Source organism: Oenanthe melanoleuca, chromosome 14 (assembly GCF_029582105.1).
Source record: "Oenanthe melanoleuca isolate GR-GAL-2019-014 chromosome 14, OMel1.0, whole genome shotgun sequence".
NCBI classification, from domain to species: Eukaryota; Metazoa; Chordata; class Aves; order Passeriformes; family Muscicapidae; genus Oenanthe; species Oenanthe melanoleuca.
This window is the reverse complement of record NC_079348.1, coordinates 8,546,223-8,561,092: the sequence shown is the minus strand read 5'-3', so window position 1 is coordinate 8,561,092 and position 14,870 is coordinate 8,546,223. Positions and strand designations below refer to the sequence as shown.

The window sequence follows — 14,870 nt, the reverse complement described above, 5'->3', positions numbered from 1 at the left end:
CCAAAGCCAGCTGAAGAAATGAAAATCCAGCTGCACAGAACCAGGCTGGGGGCTCCTCCCCTGCCTCTGGAGCAGGAACACAGCACCAGGGAGCCTGGGGTGCCAGCAGGAGGGTGAGACCTGCACCCCGCTGGCATCTGATGGAGGCTGGAGGGAATCACAGCATCTTTAGGGATGGAAAACACCCCCAAGGTCACTAAGTCCAGCCTTCAGGAAGGTGCCAGGGAAGCAGGACTTCTGCAAACAGAGCTCTGCCTGCTTCACTGAGGCTCTCCTTTAAGGACAAACACAACAAAAAATAAATTATAAAGTCCTCCACAACTTTTTCCAGTTTTTCATTAACATTTTCAACAACTTGCTGTTTTTCCTGAGAACGCTCCTGATGGCTGTCCCCGGGGGACGAGTGGTGAGGAGCACCAGGGGCTCCCACAGAGCCAAGCCTGGGGAAGTCACACTTCCCTGCAGTGCCAGGATGTGGGGAGGCAGACTGCAGCGGGAGAGCCGGCCCGGGGCAGGCGGGGGATGATGCAGAAGGATCCGCTGCTGCCACGGGTGTCCCAGCCCGGGGTCCCTGCCCACGCAGGGCGCAGGGGGCACTTCACACCCTGCCTTCGACTCATCTGGGAATAACCACCACAGCTCGGCCGCCCCTGCGGAGCCGCCACCCCTGGAGCTGCCTGGTCACCCCACGTGGGCAGGAGCTCCTTCCCAAGCCAGCCTGCAGCACACAAACCCACGGGAGTGCCACAGACAGCCATCCCTGCCCCTGATCCCGCTGGCACTGCGCCACCAGCCCCCAGAGCCACATCCTGGGCTGGTGTCCCCGTGCTGGGGACAGGAGGCTTTACAAGAACGTGGCTCAGTGTGCGGTGAGGGCTCACAGCGCATGGGGGAAGCATTATCTTCTGGGAACTCCAAATCTGGGAGGCAAAAGCCTCTGGCGATGGGAGAATCCTGTTCCCTGCCACAAACCACACCGTTCCCGGGGTCTGGCAGATGCTGAAACGCTCCACTTTGAAAAGTGACTGAAGTGCCATCCAAGGGAGGAGCGCTGGAGCCCAGGCAGGCTCAGAGCCGTGTCCTGCCTGCCTGGGCCCCCGGCAGCGCTGCAGCCCTGGCACGCACGTACCTACGACGGTGAGCACGTCCTTGTCGATGTCGGCGCGGATGTAGATGCGGCCCCGGCGCTCCGTGTGGTCCGTCCCGCACAGGCTGGGCACGTTCATCACGCAGCGCTTGTGCACGTTCATCATGCAGGCTGGGGACAGGAGGGGACACTCAGGGCCGCTGGGAGGGGGCACGGGGACAGCCTGCCCTGCTGAGACTGCAGAGCCTGGAGCAGGAGCCCACGGCCTGACACACCCCAGGGCTTCAGGCCCTTGCTGAACTGCTGGAGTTCTGCTGACTCATTAAAATTCTCCTCCAGCACCCCCAGGGTGCAATGCTGGGTGCTCAGCTGGAGCCAAAAAGGGGCATTAAAAATTACCTGTGCATCTGCATACACACAGAGAGGCACAAAGATCTGTCTATATATAAAGATACATGTATATGTATTTACGTTCCAAATCAGCTCACTTCCCCCTGGCAGGATTCCCAAGGTTCTAAGGAATGTGCTGTTCCCAGACAGCCAAGCTTCCCCATCCCTGAGCAGGGAGCAGCACATGCTGCATGTCCCAGTCCCCTTAAATAGGAACATACCGGATTAGCTCCGAAAATCACCGGTTCCATCCCTTCCCTCTGCTTCCACCCGCCCAGTTCTCCTCCCTGAGCAGCAATTCCCCCGCCGGCAGCGCCGGGAGATGCGGTGGCAACGCGTGGCCACGGCCACAGGGTGTCACTCGGAGCCAGCGCTGCGGGCTGGGGCTGCGGGGAGGGAGGGAGGGAGGGAGGGAGGGATGGAGGGAGGGATGGAGGGGCTGCAGGGAGGGATGGAGGGAGGGATGGAGTGATGCAGGGAGGGATGGAGGGAGTTCAGGGAGGGATGGAGGGGATGCAGGGAGGGATGGAGGGAGTTCAGGGAGGGATGCAGGGGAGGTGGTGCAGGGCAGATACGGCAAGGACGCTGCAGGGGATGCTGCTGTGGGGGAGTTTGGGGGCATGTGGGGAAACGGGGCAGTGCTGCTGCCCTGGAGGATGTGGGGATGTTGTACAGGGATGTGGAGATGCTGTATAGGGAAGTGAGGATGTTGTACAGGGATGTGGGGATGTTGCACACAGGGATGTGGAGATGCTGTATAGGGATGTGAGGATGTTGCACACAGGGATGTGAGGATGCTGTATAGGGATGTGGAGATGCTGTATAGGGATGTGAGGATGTTGTACACAGGGATGTGGGGATGTTGTACAGGGATGTGGGGATGTGAGGATGTTGTACAGGGATGTGGGGATGTTGCACACAGGGATGTGGGGATGTTGTACAGGGATGTGGGAGGACGCTACTGCAGAGGGATGCAGGGAGGTTCCCCCCAGCCCAATCCCTTTTCCTCCCCTCTCCCTGCAGCAGCCCTGGGTGAGGAGGTGCCCACTGATGCCCCTCGGGCACCCAGAGCCCTGCAGCTCCACACTGCTGGCACAGGGCACGGGCTCTCGGCTCTAGCCCAGGCTCCTGGGCTGCCTGAACCCCCTAGGGGGTGCTGAGCCCCTGGTGCTGCAGCCAGAGCCACCTCCCATCACTAAGTGTCACTTACTGTCACACTTCATCCCCTGGTGAATGAGCCCGTACAGCAAGGACCCGCAGTGGTCACAGAAGGTGGGGCTGGAGTACGTGTGGATTTTAAATTTGTGTTTGCTCCGGGGATCCTGGGAGGAAAACAGAGGACAAAGATTATAAACTTGCATCAAATGTTGGCAAGGCAGCCCTGCTCTTCCCATTCCAAGTGCCAGCTGGCTCTGGAGGTGCTGCTAATGGACTGGAGGCAACTGCCATGACTTGTGGGGACCTTTTCCAGCAAGCACCAGGATCCTGCTTTATTCCTCTTCATCTGTGTTGCCATAACAATGAAAAAGCAATGCTCTGGCTTGGCTGGGGATTTACTGTTTTTCAATAACTCAGCCTCAGCATGGAAAACTCCAGGTGAAATTGGTAGGTACGAACCAACAGAAGGGCTGGACACTGCCCAGCTTCCATGCAGAGAAGGAAAAACCACCCATGATTCCATCTAAATTAAGCCTACCCAGGAAACATCTCTTGTGCTCTGGTGCCAGCCCTCTCCTCATAATCCCAGGCATTCAAGAGCTTTCTTAAAAGCAAGGGAAGATTTTTTGCCCAGCAGCAGAGGGTGCAGACCCAGCAGAGCCCAGTTTATCCCAGTTTATCCCTTGTGCAGGCACTGGGCAAGCTCCTGAGCTCCAGCAAGGGTCAACAGGAGTTAGAGCCAAACAAACCCAAATCATGGAATCCCAGACTGGTTTGGGTCTGAAAGGATCTTAAATTCCATCTTGTTCCACCCCTGCCATGGCAGGGACACCTTCCACTGTCCCAGGCTGCTCCCAGCCCTGTCCAACCTGGCCTTGGGCACTGCCAGGGATCCAGGGACAGCCACAGCTGCTCTGGGCACCTGTGCCAGAAAAAACTTCCAGAACAGAGAGGGAGAACCAAGCACTGGAACACAGCACCGTGGCAGAGTGAGGGTTTGGCATTTTTTGGAATGTTCCATGCAAGAGAGGACAATTGTGGGAGCTGAGGAGAGCCTGGAGCAGTGGGGCTGGGCAGAGGAAGCTGCTGGGGCTCCTCACCCCCAGGAGCAGCAGAGGCAAGGGGGAAGGTTCTGGCATGGAGCAGCTTGATTTCATCTCAGGTTAATTGTTTAAGGGCTGAGGCTCAGCTCCCAGCTCTGTCATTTGAGCTGAGCAGTTTTTTAATGGCCTGGAAAGCTGCCCAGGCATCAGCAAAGACACCTTTTCAGGGCACTGTGAGCAGAGTAAATAAATAAAGAGTGGAATCAGAAGCGAGCTATAACATCACCAATACATTCCATCCCCCTGAAATCCATTTCCCAGCACTGTTGCATTGGAGCTTCCAGCTGCATTAATCACCAACACTCTGCTTTACTGCTCAGCATCACAAACAGCCCCAATGGCACCCAGGAGGGGGAAAACCAAGAGAGCTTCCTTTAACCTGGTCTGTGCCATGCCAGGGTCAGGCACAGGCTTCAGCCAAGGCACTGAAACTGGAAATATCCCACATTTCACCCCGAGGAAACTGTCCCAGACACAGCTCCCAGCGTGGCTCCAGCTGGCACAATGGCACAGGAAGGTTCAGGGGACAAGGGGTCACAATAAATCTTCTGGACAGCCCAAGCAGTCAGGTCTGTCAGTGACTCTGTAGGTCTGAAAGCCTTTTGCATTCCTCAGTTTTGAGAGAGCAGAGAAATGAAGCCTGGATTTCAGGCTGGACCAGGAGGTGTGGGGAGCCTCCCCCATGAAACTTGGGGCAGGTAGCCAAGAGGCAGCTGGGACTGAACCTTGAGATGGCCTGGAAAGTTCCAACCCAATCCCTGCAGTGATCCTGGTTCCCCTGCCAGTGTCCTGGGGTACAGGAGGTGTCTGCCCAGCCCTGCATCCTGCAGAGCCCCCAGGCACAGCCCCTGCATCAGCCCCAGCAGCTTCCCTGGGCAGGGGGACACGGGGGCAGCCCTGGGTGGCACAGAGGGATCACCCCGAGCTGCTGCCTTCCCTTCCAGAACCAGGCAAGTGGAAGTCAGTCATTCATAAAAAACACAAGCTTTATGCAAAAGCAGACAATTCCCACTGGAACACAGAGTTCCAGAAGCCAGAGCTGGAAAAGCAAAGTGGCAAAGCAGGCTGGGTTCCCCCAGGCAGCAGAGGGGGGGTCACTTGTGCTCCCAGCCCTGCTCCAGAGACACCCAGGGGCAGAGCCAAGGCTGGCAGGTGATGGAGCAGCCAGGCCTGGGGAAGAAGAACTGCTGGGCTGTGCTGAGAGGGGCTCACCTTGACCAGCACCTCAGAAAGTGCCAGAAGCTGCCAGTTCTGGGGATCAGCTCTGAGCAAGGCTGAAGCCTCTGTACAGAAACTATTTTTGTACCACGGAGCCAGGACTGACGAGAACACTGCGCATGCAGATGCTGAGACTTAAAACAAGAGTGGCTAAAAAGAAGTTTGCCAAGAAAAGAAAAGGCTCTTCTCCTCCCCCCAGCAGGGCTGAGCCAGCCTGGAGAACGGGGCAGGGACAGCTTCCTTTGGAGCAGAGCTGGGAAATGCCAGGAGCAGAGCCAGGGCATGGAGAGGCTCTGCCCTGCCCTGCCCTGCCCGGCCACAGGGGCAGCCAGGGATGTCACCCTCTGCAGCCAGGGATGTCACCCTCTGCAGCCAGGGATGTCACCCTGTCTTGGGCTGCAGTACAGGATGTGACCAGAGATGTGGATTCTGTCCCCATCTGTTAAACCAGGTGGGGCAGTGACCCTGATCTCCTGGCACACATTATCTGCTCATGGCCCATCTTTAAACCAGCTGGGCAATCATCTTTATCTTCCCACAGCCCATCCTCCCTCCAGGAGATATCTCCTGTTAATGGCCAGTGAGTCCCAGGGCATGACTGATAAAATTCCATCATCCCACTGGGAGATGCTCCAGCCAGGGGAGCAGCCAAGCCTTTCCTACCCAGATAAAAACTGAGATTTGGGACACCAAGGGACCTTCTTTCCACTGGATTCCAGAGGAAAGCCAGACCTTCTACATCACCCTGGAGCTTCAGAGGAAACTGCACCTTCTCCAGGAGCACTGCTCCAGCTGAACCACATCTGCCCCTGCAGGAGGATGCAGCCACCATTGAATGGGACTGTGCCAACACCCTGACTGACTGACGGGTGTCAGCTTGGATTCTGACTCTGGCAGGGTTTGGGATTGTTCTGTGTAATACTGTATTTCTATTTTAATTTTCCTAGTAAAGAACTGTTATTCCTTGCCTGAGAGCCCCTTAATTTCAAAATTATAATAATTTGGAGGGAGGGGGTTTACATTCTCCATTTCAGAGAGAAGCTCCTGCCTTTCTTGGCAGACACCTGTCCTCCAAACCAGGGCAGACCCTCTGCAGCCTGGGCTGGAGTGGCTCTGAGCTGCTGCCTGCAGGCACTGACCCAGCAGAGGGTTTCTGTTCTGAAACAGAACATCCCATCCCTGACTGCAATCCCCAATTGCATTTGAAGTTTCTCCTGTTTCCTTGTCTAAATAAGAATAAAGTTCCTCCCTGGGAAAGGGAGCTGGCACACACAGACAGCCAAGGGTGTTTGAAACTTCTGCACTCACATTTGCTGCATTTGACAGAACACAGAGCTCTGCTTTCAAGATTAGAGCTGCTGCTTTCCCTGTCTCATGCAAAGAAAGCTTTAAATGATCTCTGCTGAAGAAGAATTAGCACAGCTCGTGTGAAGAGACCATTTTAAAGTGAATTTCATAGTGATTTAAACAGCACAATAGCAAATACAACACAAGCCACAGCTTACTGCCTGCACTCAACAAACCCTGGCAGGGACATAAACCCAAACCTCACACTTGATTCCCACATTTCCCGTGTGGAAAATCCCCTTGGTATTGGAACAAGGGAGGGAGGGTGGTGGGTCTTGGTGCCAGTGAGAAGAGCCACAATAAAATAAAAATAAAAATAAAAATAAAAATAAAAATAAAAATAAAAATAAAAATAAAAATAAAAATAAAAATAAAAATAAAAATAAAAATAAAAACAAAAATAAAAACAAAAATAAAAAACCCAAAAATAAGATAAATGAGATTAAAAAGGATAAAATAAGATAAATAAAATAAAATAAAATAAAATAAAATAAAATAAAATAAAATAAAATAAAATAAAATAAAATAAAATAAAATAAAAATATTAAAATAAAATAATTACACAGACAGTGCCCAGAGGAGGTGACACACAGAGGAAAACAGTTCCTGTTTGGGGTGTTGGAACTTGATGGCCTTTAAAGTCCCTGCCAACCAAAACCAGACTGTGATTCCCTGGTTCTAAGGTCTCATCCTCTGTCAGACAGCTGCAGAGGGACAGGGGTGACAGTCCCACCAAACACAACGCTCTCTCTTTCCCAGCAGCAGAAAAAAGCCAGGCTTGGCCAAAAAATCCAGATGAAATATGACCCAAAATGGCCCAAACACCACAAAAACCACACTAAAAATGGCTCAAAAAGTCCTAAAATCACACAAGAAATGGCCCAAAAACTCCTGAAATCAAGACTAAAACACCTAAAATCTGCGAAAATTCCAAGGTTTGCTGGGAAAAGCATCAGGAAAAATCCAGGAAAATTCAGTATTAAAACCTAGAAAAATCCCTGAAAATTCACACTAAGAAACACAAAAAAAAATCCCCTAAAAATTGCACTGAAAATGGCCCAAAAAGTCCTAAAATCAAAGAAGAAATGGGGGGGCACGGGGCCAGACCTGTCTCAGAGCCCTGGGCTGCTCCAGGGCAGGCTGGGCAGGGCAGAGACATCTTCATCCCACGGGAATTGGGAATTGTCACCGTGAGCAGGTGCCCTCGCCCCAGGGCAGATGGCACAGCACGAGGCAAGGAGAAGTTAATTAGCAGGAGAACAGAAAGCAGCAGTTGCAGGAAGGTTGGGAGGATCTGCCAAAGTTCCAGCCAGGGCAGCCCAGAAGAACAGGAGCTGTGAGCAGGGAGCAGCACCTGTGAGAGGGGACTGGGGCACGGCAGGGAGCCCCTTCCATGGGAAATCCTTCCTGAAACAATTCCTGAAATCATTCCTAAAACCCTTCCTGAAACTCTGAAATCCTCCCTGAAACTCTTCCTGAAATCATTCCTGAAATCGTCCCTGAAATAATTCCTAAAATCCTTCCTGAAATCATTCCTAAAATCCTTCCTGAAATCATTCCTAAAATCCTTCCTGAAACCCTTTCTGAAATCCTTCCTGAAATCCTGAAATCCTTCCTGAAATAATCCTTCTTGAAATAATTCCTGAAATCATTCCTAAAATCCTTCCTGAAACCCTTTCTGAAATCCTTCCTGAAATCCTGAAATCCTTCCTGAAATAATCCTTCTTGAAATAATTCCTGAAATCATTCCTAAAATCTTTCCTGAAATCCTTCCTGAAATAATTCCTAAAACCCTTCCTGAAACCCTTCCTGAAATCATCCCTGAAATCCTTCCTGAAACTCTTCCTGAAATAATTTCTAAAATCCTTCCTGAAACTCTTCCTGAAATCCTTCCTGAAATCCTTCCTGAAATAATCCTGAAATCCTTCCTGAAACCCTCCCTGAGACCCTTCCTGAAATCCTGAAATCATTCCTGAAATCATTCCTGAAACCCTTCCTAAAATCCTCTCCCCAAGGCACAAACAGGGATAATTTACACCCAAAATTGAAATGTAGCTACACTGGCCCCTCACCTTCCCAGAGCAGCTCTGATATTTATTAACACATCCTGATTAGATGCCCTTTAACAGGATCATGCAAAGAAGGTCATTTTAATGATTATTTTGTCTATAATTTAAATAATTATGCATTCTGCTAATAGCTCCAGCTATAATTAGGTTTGCCAATGGAATTCATTTACACAGGCTGGGTCCTGGAGACCTGGCTGTGGGACAGACAGACACTGGCTGAAAAAAACATCTCCTTTGCTTTTATTTAGTTTATTAACTAACTAAAGCAAAGAAACTCCCTAAACTAGACGGTTTTTTCTTTTCTTTTTTCTTAAAATTTTTCAAACCTGCTCTAAACTAAAAACCCACCAAAAATTCACACCTGTAACCCACCAAGCCTGGCCTGGGGTGCAGCACCAAAAAACTCAGAACAAACTAAATAAAACAAACTGCAACCCACAAATAATTTTCTTCTAAATTTATCCTCTCTTCAAAACAACAAAAAATTTTACTATTTAATATTATTCATTTTTATACTAAAAAGTAATTTACCTATTAAATAAACAGGTTTTTTCCCATTTCTCTCAAAAAAATATTTCCCCAAAGCAAAAAAACCAAAACTATTTAAATCTATTTCCTAAAAAAACCCACTCAAAAGTTTTCTCCCAAATTTACCCTAAACCAAAACAACCAGCAGGGCCAGCCACAGCTTCATTCCCTGCTGCAAGAAGCAATTAATCTTTCATTTTTTCCCTGCTTGTGACACTACCACGTGTAATTATCCCTCTGTCCCAGATGGAAGCTCCTCTCAGCAGCCTTGGCAAGGTTAAACACAGCCAGGCTCTCCAGGAGCTTCCAACACAACCAGAGAGGAACACCAGAGTGGGGGCACCCAGCAGTGACAAATCTGACACTTCCCTGGGGTTTCCAGGGCTCTGCTCTGCTCCCCAAGTGTGCAGCACCAGCTCCCCCCAGTCCTCTCTGCTTGCACCAACCTCCATCCCCTGCAGCACCCCTGCACTTCAGCTGCTCAGCAACCAGAATTACCCACTTGTTAAAATGGAAATATGCAGCCAGAGCATCCCCTGCAGCACCCAGAGCAGTTCCACACCAGCTGCAGGGTTCTAGCTCAGCAATCAGAATTACCCACTTGTTAAAATGGAAATATTCAGCCAGACCATAAGCACTGCACAGGTACAAAAAGTTTTCTCCTCAGTTCTCCAGCACTAGGAAGACACAGAGATCAAGGAGCAAAGTTAGGAGATATTTTTCTTTTCACACATTTTTTACCCTGGGCTCCAGGTCTAGGGCACAGGGAAGAGCAGCTCTGGGATCCCAGCTGGCCACTCACAGCCATGGGGCCAGTGCCACCAGGGCCACCAGGGCCACCAGGGCCACCAGTACCACCTGGCTGGGGGGAGCTGGGGCCACACACACAGACCCTGCTCCCCACAGACCTGCAGTGCCACGGGCACTGGAGATGGAAGAGGGATAGAGGGATAGAGGGATAGAGGGATAGAGGGATAGAGGGACAGAGGGATAGAGGGATAGAGGGATAGAGGGACAGAGGGACAGAGGGACAGAGGGACAGAGGGATAGAGGGATGCTCCGGGTGTCCCACTGAGCCTCACCTCACCCCTCACTGCAGCAGCTCCTGCCCACACCTCCACCACAGCCCCTGCCTGTCCCTGGCACAGGAAGCCCTCAGGGGCTGTCTGCGGGTGCCACCAGTGCCCCCCTGCCACCTCCCCCTGGGCTTGTGTCTGTGGGTGGCACCAGTGCCCCCCTGCCACCTCCCCCTGGGCTCCTGCTCCTGCTCCTGGCAGGCACCACGCTGCAGGAGGGGGAACAGCGACCACCAGGGCCAGAACAAACCTCACCAACCCCAGGAGCCTCATCCCCCAGCCCCCTCTCCCCCTGGCACAGGGCACAGGGCTCAGGGCACAGCCCCAGTTTGGGAGGGTGGCCCCAGCTCGTGTTTAGCCTCCGCCCCCCTCAGCCTGTACCCGCCTGCTCCCACCATTTCTATTTTTAAGGGTGAGAGCTGTGGTGCTCTGTCGTTTCCCCAATTCGAGCTCCTCTCTCCCAGCAGTTCCCCAAATTAGGCAGTTTCCACGGTAAAACACAGAACCTGCCAGACAGACCTGAGTGGTGCTGGCAGAGCCCAGCTCTGCTGCCCCCAAGCCATGGGATGCACTGGGAAACAAAATCCTGGGGAAACAAGGATGGGGACTCAGCCAGCAAGTGTGGGGGTGGTTTTGTGACACAAGGGACATGGGGGCAAGGTTGCAGGCTCAGCCCCAAAGGGAAACCTCTGCCTCCCCATGTGGGGAGCACAGGTTTGAGTGTTTTAAGTATCCCTACGAGAGTCCCACAGCCACAGAATCCCAGTCCTGCAGGGATCTAACAGCACATGGCACGGGGGGATGTGGGGCAGCCTTGGAACTGCTGGGGAATGGCTGGACCTGAGGCTTTCCCAACCTAACCCACAGCATAAATTAGAGATGGCTGTGAAACAACCCCCAGGAGTGAGAGCACCTCCTGCAGGGGCTGTCCCCATACTCACATCCGAGGCAGGGCCCTTGTCAGCGCCGGGGCACGAGAAGGTGACGAACTCATGGCAGCGCTTGTGCACCACAAAGCAGCAAACTGCAAGAGAACACAGGGACAGGGTCACAGAGCAGCAAACTGCAAAGAGAGAACAGGGACAGGGTCACAGAGCAGCAAACTGCAGGAGAACACAGGGACAGGGTCACAGAGCAGCAAACTGCAAAGAGAGAACAGGGACAGGGTCACAGAGCAGCAAACTGCAAGAGAACACAGGGACAGGGTCAGCCTGGGTCTGGCACCACGAGGTCCCAGCACAAGCCACTCCTGTGTCAGATCCCTGAGCACCCCCAGGAGGTTTCTGGAGCAAACCCGTGGCAGATTTTTAAACCTTATGGAATATCCCCAAGCAGAGCAGGCATTTTTTGGTAAAACTCATTAGAACAAAGTGCTGAGTGAACGTCAGAGGAGGGCTGGGAACAATCCTGCTCCTCTGAGCTCATTGTCACTCGTGGCACACGCTCTGAGGTCAGGGAATAAAAAGAGGGAGAATCTGGCGTTTGCAGGGATCTGAGCTGAAAAGTGCATGTGGCCAAAAATGGAAGATTGTACCCAAGGGAACAGGTGGGCAATTTTCCTCCCACAGCTCTGCTTTTCTTCAGCATCTCCCCAGCCTCCGTTTGCCAGACCAGAAGACACGCACGTCTTCCTCCCCTCACGCACGTCAGAGACAGCCCTGCCCTTCTGGGAACAGCACAGGAATCAATCCTGACGTGCCACTGCCCAGACTGCCAGGCAGGAGCAGCCACAGCTAAACCCCCATCCCCTAAGCCTCCAAACCTGTCAGCACTGCCTGCCTGCAGCTGCCAGCACTGTCTCTGCAGTTGGTATTCAAGGCTGTCTTTCAAGCTCTGTATTTCAAGACTGATTTTCCCCCCCCAAATGCCAAATAAGCCCCTCACCTTCAGTGACAGAGCTTAAAGGATCATTTGTCACTGTAGGTAACTTCAAGTGATGGGCCAGATCCTCTGCAAGGGTCTCAGCCCCTCTGAGCCTGCAGCTGGAGGTGGCAGCACTGCTGGGGCTGCCCAGGACAGAGGCAGCACCTGGCAGCCCATGTCACCTCTGTCCCCTCCTGGTGCCAGCCTGGCCTGGGCACCACCCTCTGCACCCACCCACAGCCAGGGATGCTCAGCTCCATCCCTGCCCTGTCCCACAGGGTGACACCTCAGCTCCAAGGGAGCCCAGGCAGGAGAGGAGCCAAGGGAACAATCCTGATCCTGAGGGGAGCCTGGGCACCCCCTCTGCTCTGCCTCAGGGCTCTGCCATCCACCAGTGAGGAGCAGGGACTGAGGTTTGGAGGCAGAGCACAGGAACCAAACTGAGCTGTGCAGGAACAGCAGGTTCCAGCTGCAGCAACGTGGGACCTTTCCTAAGGAACAAGGGAAAACCAAGTGACACTGGCCATGAACCTCACAATCTCCTCTTTGTGCCCTGCTACATCCAGCTGTAAATTCACTTTCCTTTTCACATTTTCCATTGTGAACAAAAACAAACCCAGAAGGTTTTAAGAGGCAGAACAGCTGCCAAGAGCTCTCTCCTCGCAGGACCTCTCACTTGCTTTTCTGAGTCAAACAAACAAACATTTTCTTGAAAGCATTGCTCACCATTTCTGTCATTTGTATATGGAGACAGAAGCATCTGGGAAGCAGGAAGGAAGAAATTAGAACTCTATTAGCAGGGATTTCTCCTGAAGTGTGTGTACAAATGCAGAGAGCTCCGTGACACCCGAGCACAGGCGCTGCTGCCAGAGGCTGGAGCTCCCCAGGGAGCTGGGATCATCCCAGCCCAGAGAGGGAAGGAGAGTGCCACCAGGCTGAACCTCCCATGGAATGCTTGGGGCGGGAAGGGACCTTAGAGGCCATCCCTGGAAATGCCCAAGGCCAGGCTGGGCAGGGCTTGGAACAGCCTGGGACAGTGGGAGGTGTCCCTGCCATGGCAGGGGTGGCACTGGGTGGGCTTCAAGGTCCCTTCCCACCCAAAGCATTCCAGGATTCTGTGATTCTAACCTATAATCCAGTGGAATTTGAGCAAGCAGAACACTTCCCCACACATCCAAGGCAAGCCAGAGCTTTGCACCCACGGCTGCCAAGGCAGCTCCAAAGCCTCAGCAGGAGCCAGTGGGACGCTCAGTGCTCAGGTGAGTGCTCCACCCGTGCCAGAGGGAAACTGGGCTGACAGACTGGCCCAGGAGCAGATCTTCTGTCAGTGATCCTGACTCAGCTCCTGAACCTGCCTGCCCACTGCATGTGAGGAGGCTGCAGAGATCTTTCTGCTGCCTGCCCTCCTGCTGCCATCACACTTCAGCAGTTTCAGCCCATGTCTCTGTCAGTTTAGAAACCCCAGCACGAGCAGCAGCTTTCCCAGGTTGCTAATTAGACAGTTAATTTGTAAATCTTATTATTTGGGTAATAAAGTTATCAAATCCCACTGGTTGGCTACAAACATCCCAAGCCATTTGTACACAACAAGAATGAAAGATTAACCTTTCCCATTCCTTACTGCATGATGCAGGAGGTGCTTCCTGGCACTAAACTCCTTCAGGGCCAGCTCCATCACAGGGCTCTGGGGAGACATCCCTGTCCTGGGAGAAGGGAAGGATACAAACCCATGGAAGGCAAGAGGCAAAGCCCTGAGCCCAGCAGCTCTCCAAGCCTTGGGAGATTTGCTGGAATGCACATTTCTCACAGCAGCCCCAGCACAGTGTCTCAGATCTGAAAAGATTTGCACCAAAACATCAGGGAGAGATCACACACCTCTGTTCCCTGGGATCCTGACACAGTCCTGGGAAGAAAGATCTCCTGCAAGGTTGGGATTGAGAGCTAAGAAACCACAACAGCAGCAGGGCATTCTCAAACCTAGGAAATGTCTTATTGTGGAGGATGAAAAGGGAGAAAATGCTAGAAAATGCAAACACAGTATTGCTTAAATATACATATACACACAGAGAGAAAGGCGTCTTGGCTTAAACCACTGCTCAAAAACCCTCCAGAAAAACCATAAAGCAGTTTCCCTGCTGATTCCCTGCTGATTCCAGAGGCTGCCAATCAGAAGAACCACCCCAGAATGTGTTGCAGGCGTTTGAAGGCTGCAGAACACACATCTGGCTGCAGCTGCAGCACGGCAGGGCTGTCCTGGCTCGGCAGAGCATCCCCAGCTCCAGCTGCTGAGGGCTCAGGGTGTTCCCTGGGATGCAGAGGGACAGGCTGAGGAACTGCAGCTCCTGGGGGAGCTGCCTGCAGGGTTTGGAGGATGCTGCAAATCCCTGCAGCAGCAGAAGCTGTGGCAGCTGCTGATCCCAGCCCAGCCCTGCACATGCTCCCAGCTCCTGCAGGATATTCCCTCCTCTCTCCTGCACACTGTGAACCAGCTCAGGAGTGTTTCCCTGCCATCCCTCACCTCACCTCACACGCTCCCTCTCCCCTCTCACACTCAGGCACTCACACCATGCCCAAAGATTTCCCTAAACAGGCACCAGGCTGCCCCAGGAGCCAACACAAGCACAGGTATTCCCAGGAATTTGAAAACCCAGAAAGGCTCAAGCCAGGGTTTCACTGGCAAACTCCTGAGACTGCTGAGCCCATCCTGATGCCACAGTCCCGTGGCACCCCTGGCACATGGAGGGGGAGCAGGGCTGGCTCGGGGCCAGCCTGGTACATGAGATGGGATTAACCCCCTCTCCCACACAGAGCATCCTCAGCTGCAGGAAGGCACCCAGCCCTCCCAGAGCATCACCAGCCATCCCTGCAGGATGAGCCCTGCAGGATGAGCCCTGCCTGCCACTCCATCTCCATTTGTTGCTCTAATTTCATTGCACGAACTCCTTGTCCCAATGTTCCGAAGAAGGGAATAATCAATTTTCCCAAATGAATAATTCAGGGACGTCACCTCTGAGTCCAGCCCTTCTCAGAA

The 14,870-nt window shown here is 52.7% G+C and overlaps 1 protein-coding gene across 2 annotated transcripts in view; it reads right to left on the bottom strand.

Annotated features, from left to right (window-relative positions):
- The window catches only part of PRKCB (protein kinase C beta), an 87,583-nt gene that overhangs the window by 39,991 nt on the left and 32,722 nt on the right, over positions 1 to 14,870 (bottom strand). For both annotated transcript variants that reach the window (XM_056503442.1, XM_056503441.1), the window contains exons 3-5: positions 10,918 to 11,000; positions 2,688 to 2,799; positions 1,130 to 1,258 (exon numbers count right to left, since the gene is read on the bottom strand). In XM_056503442.1, coding sequence (XP_056359417.1) covers positions 1,130 to 1,258; positions 2,688 to 2,799; positions 10,918 to 11,000 — 324 coding nt within the window. The remainder of the gene's footprint in view (positions 1 to 1,129; positions 1,259 to 2,687; positions 2,800 to 10,917; positions 11,001 to 14,870) is intronic.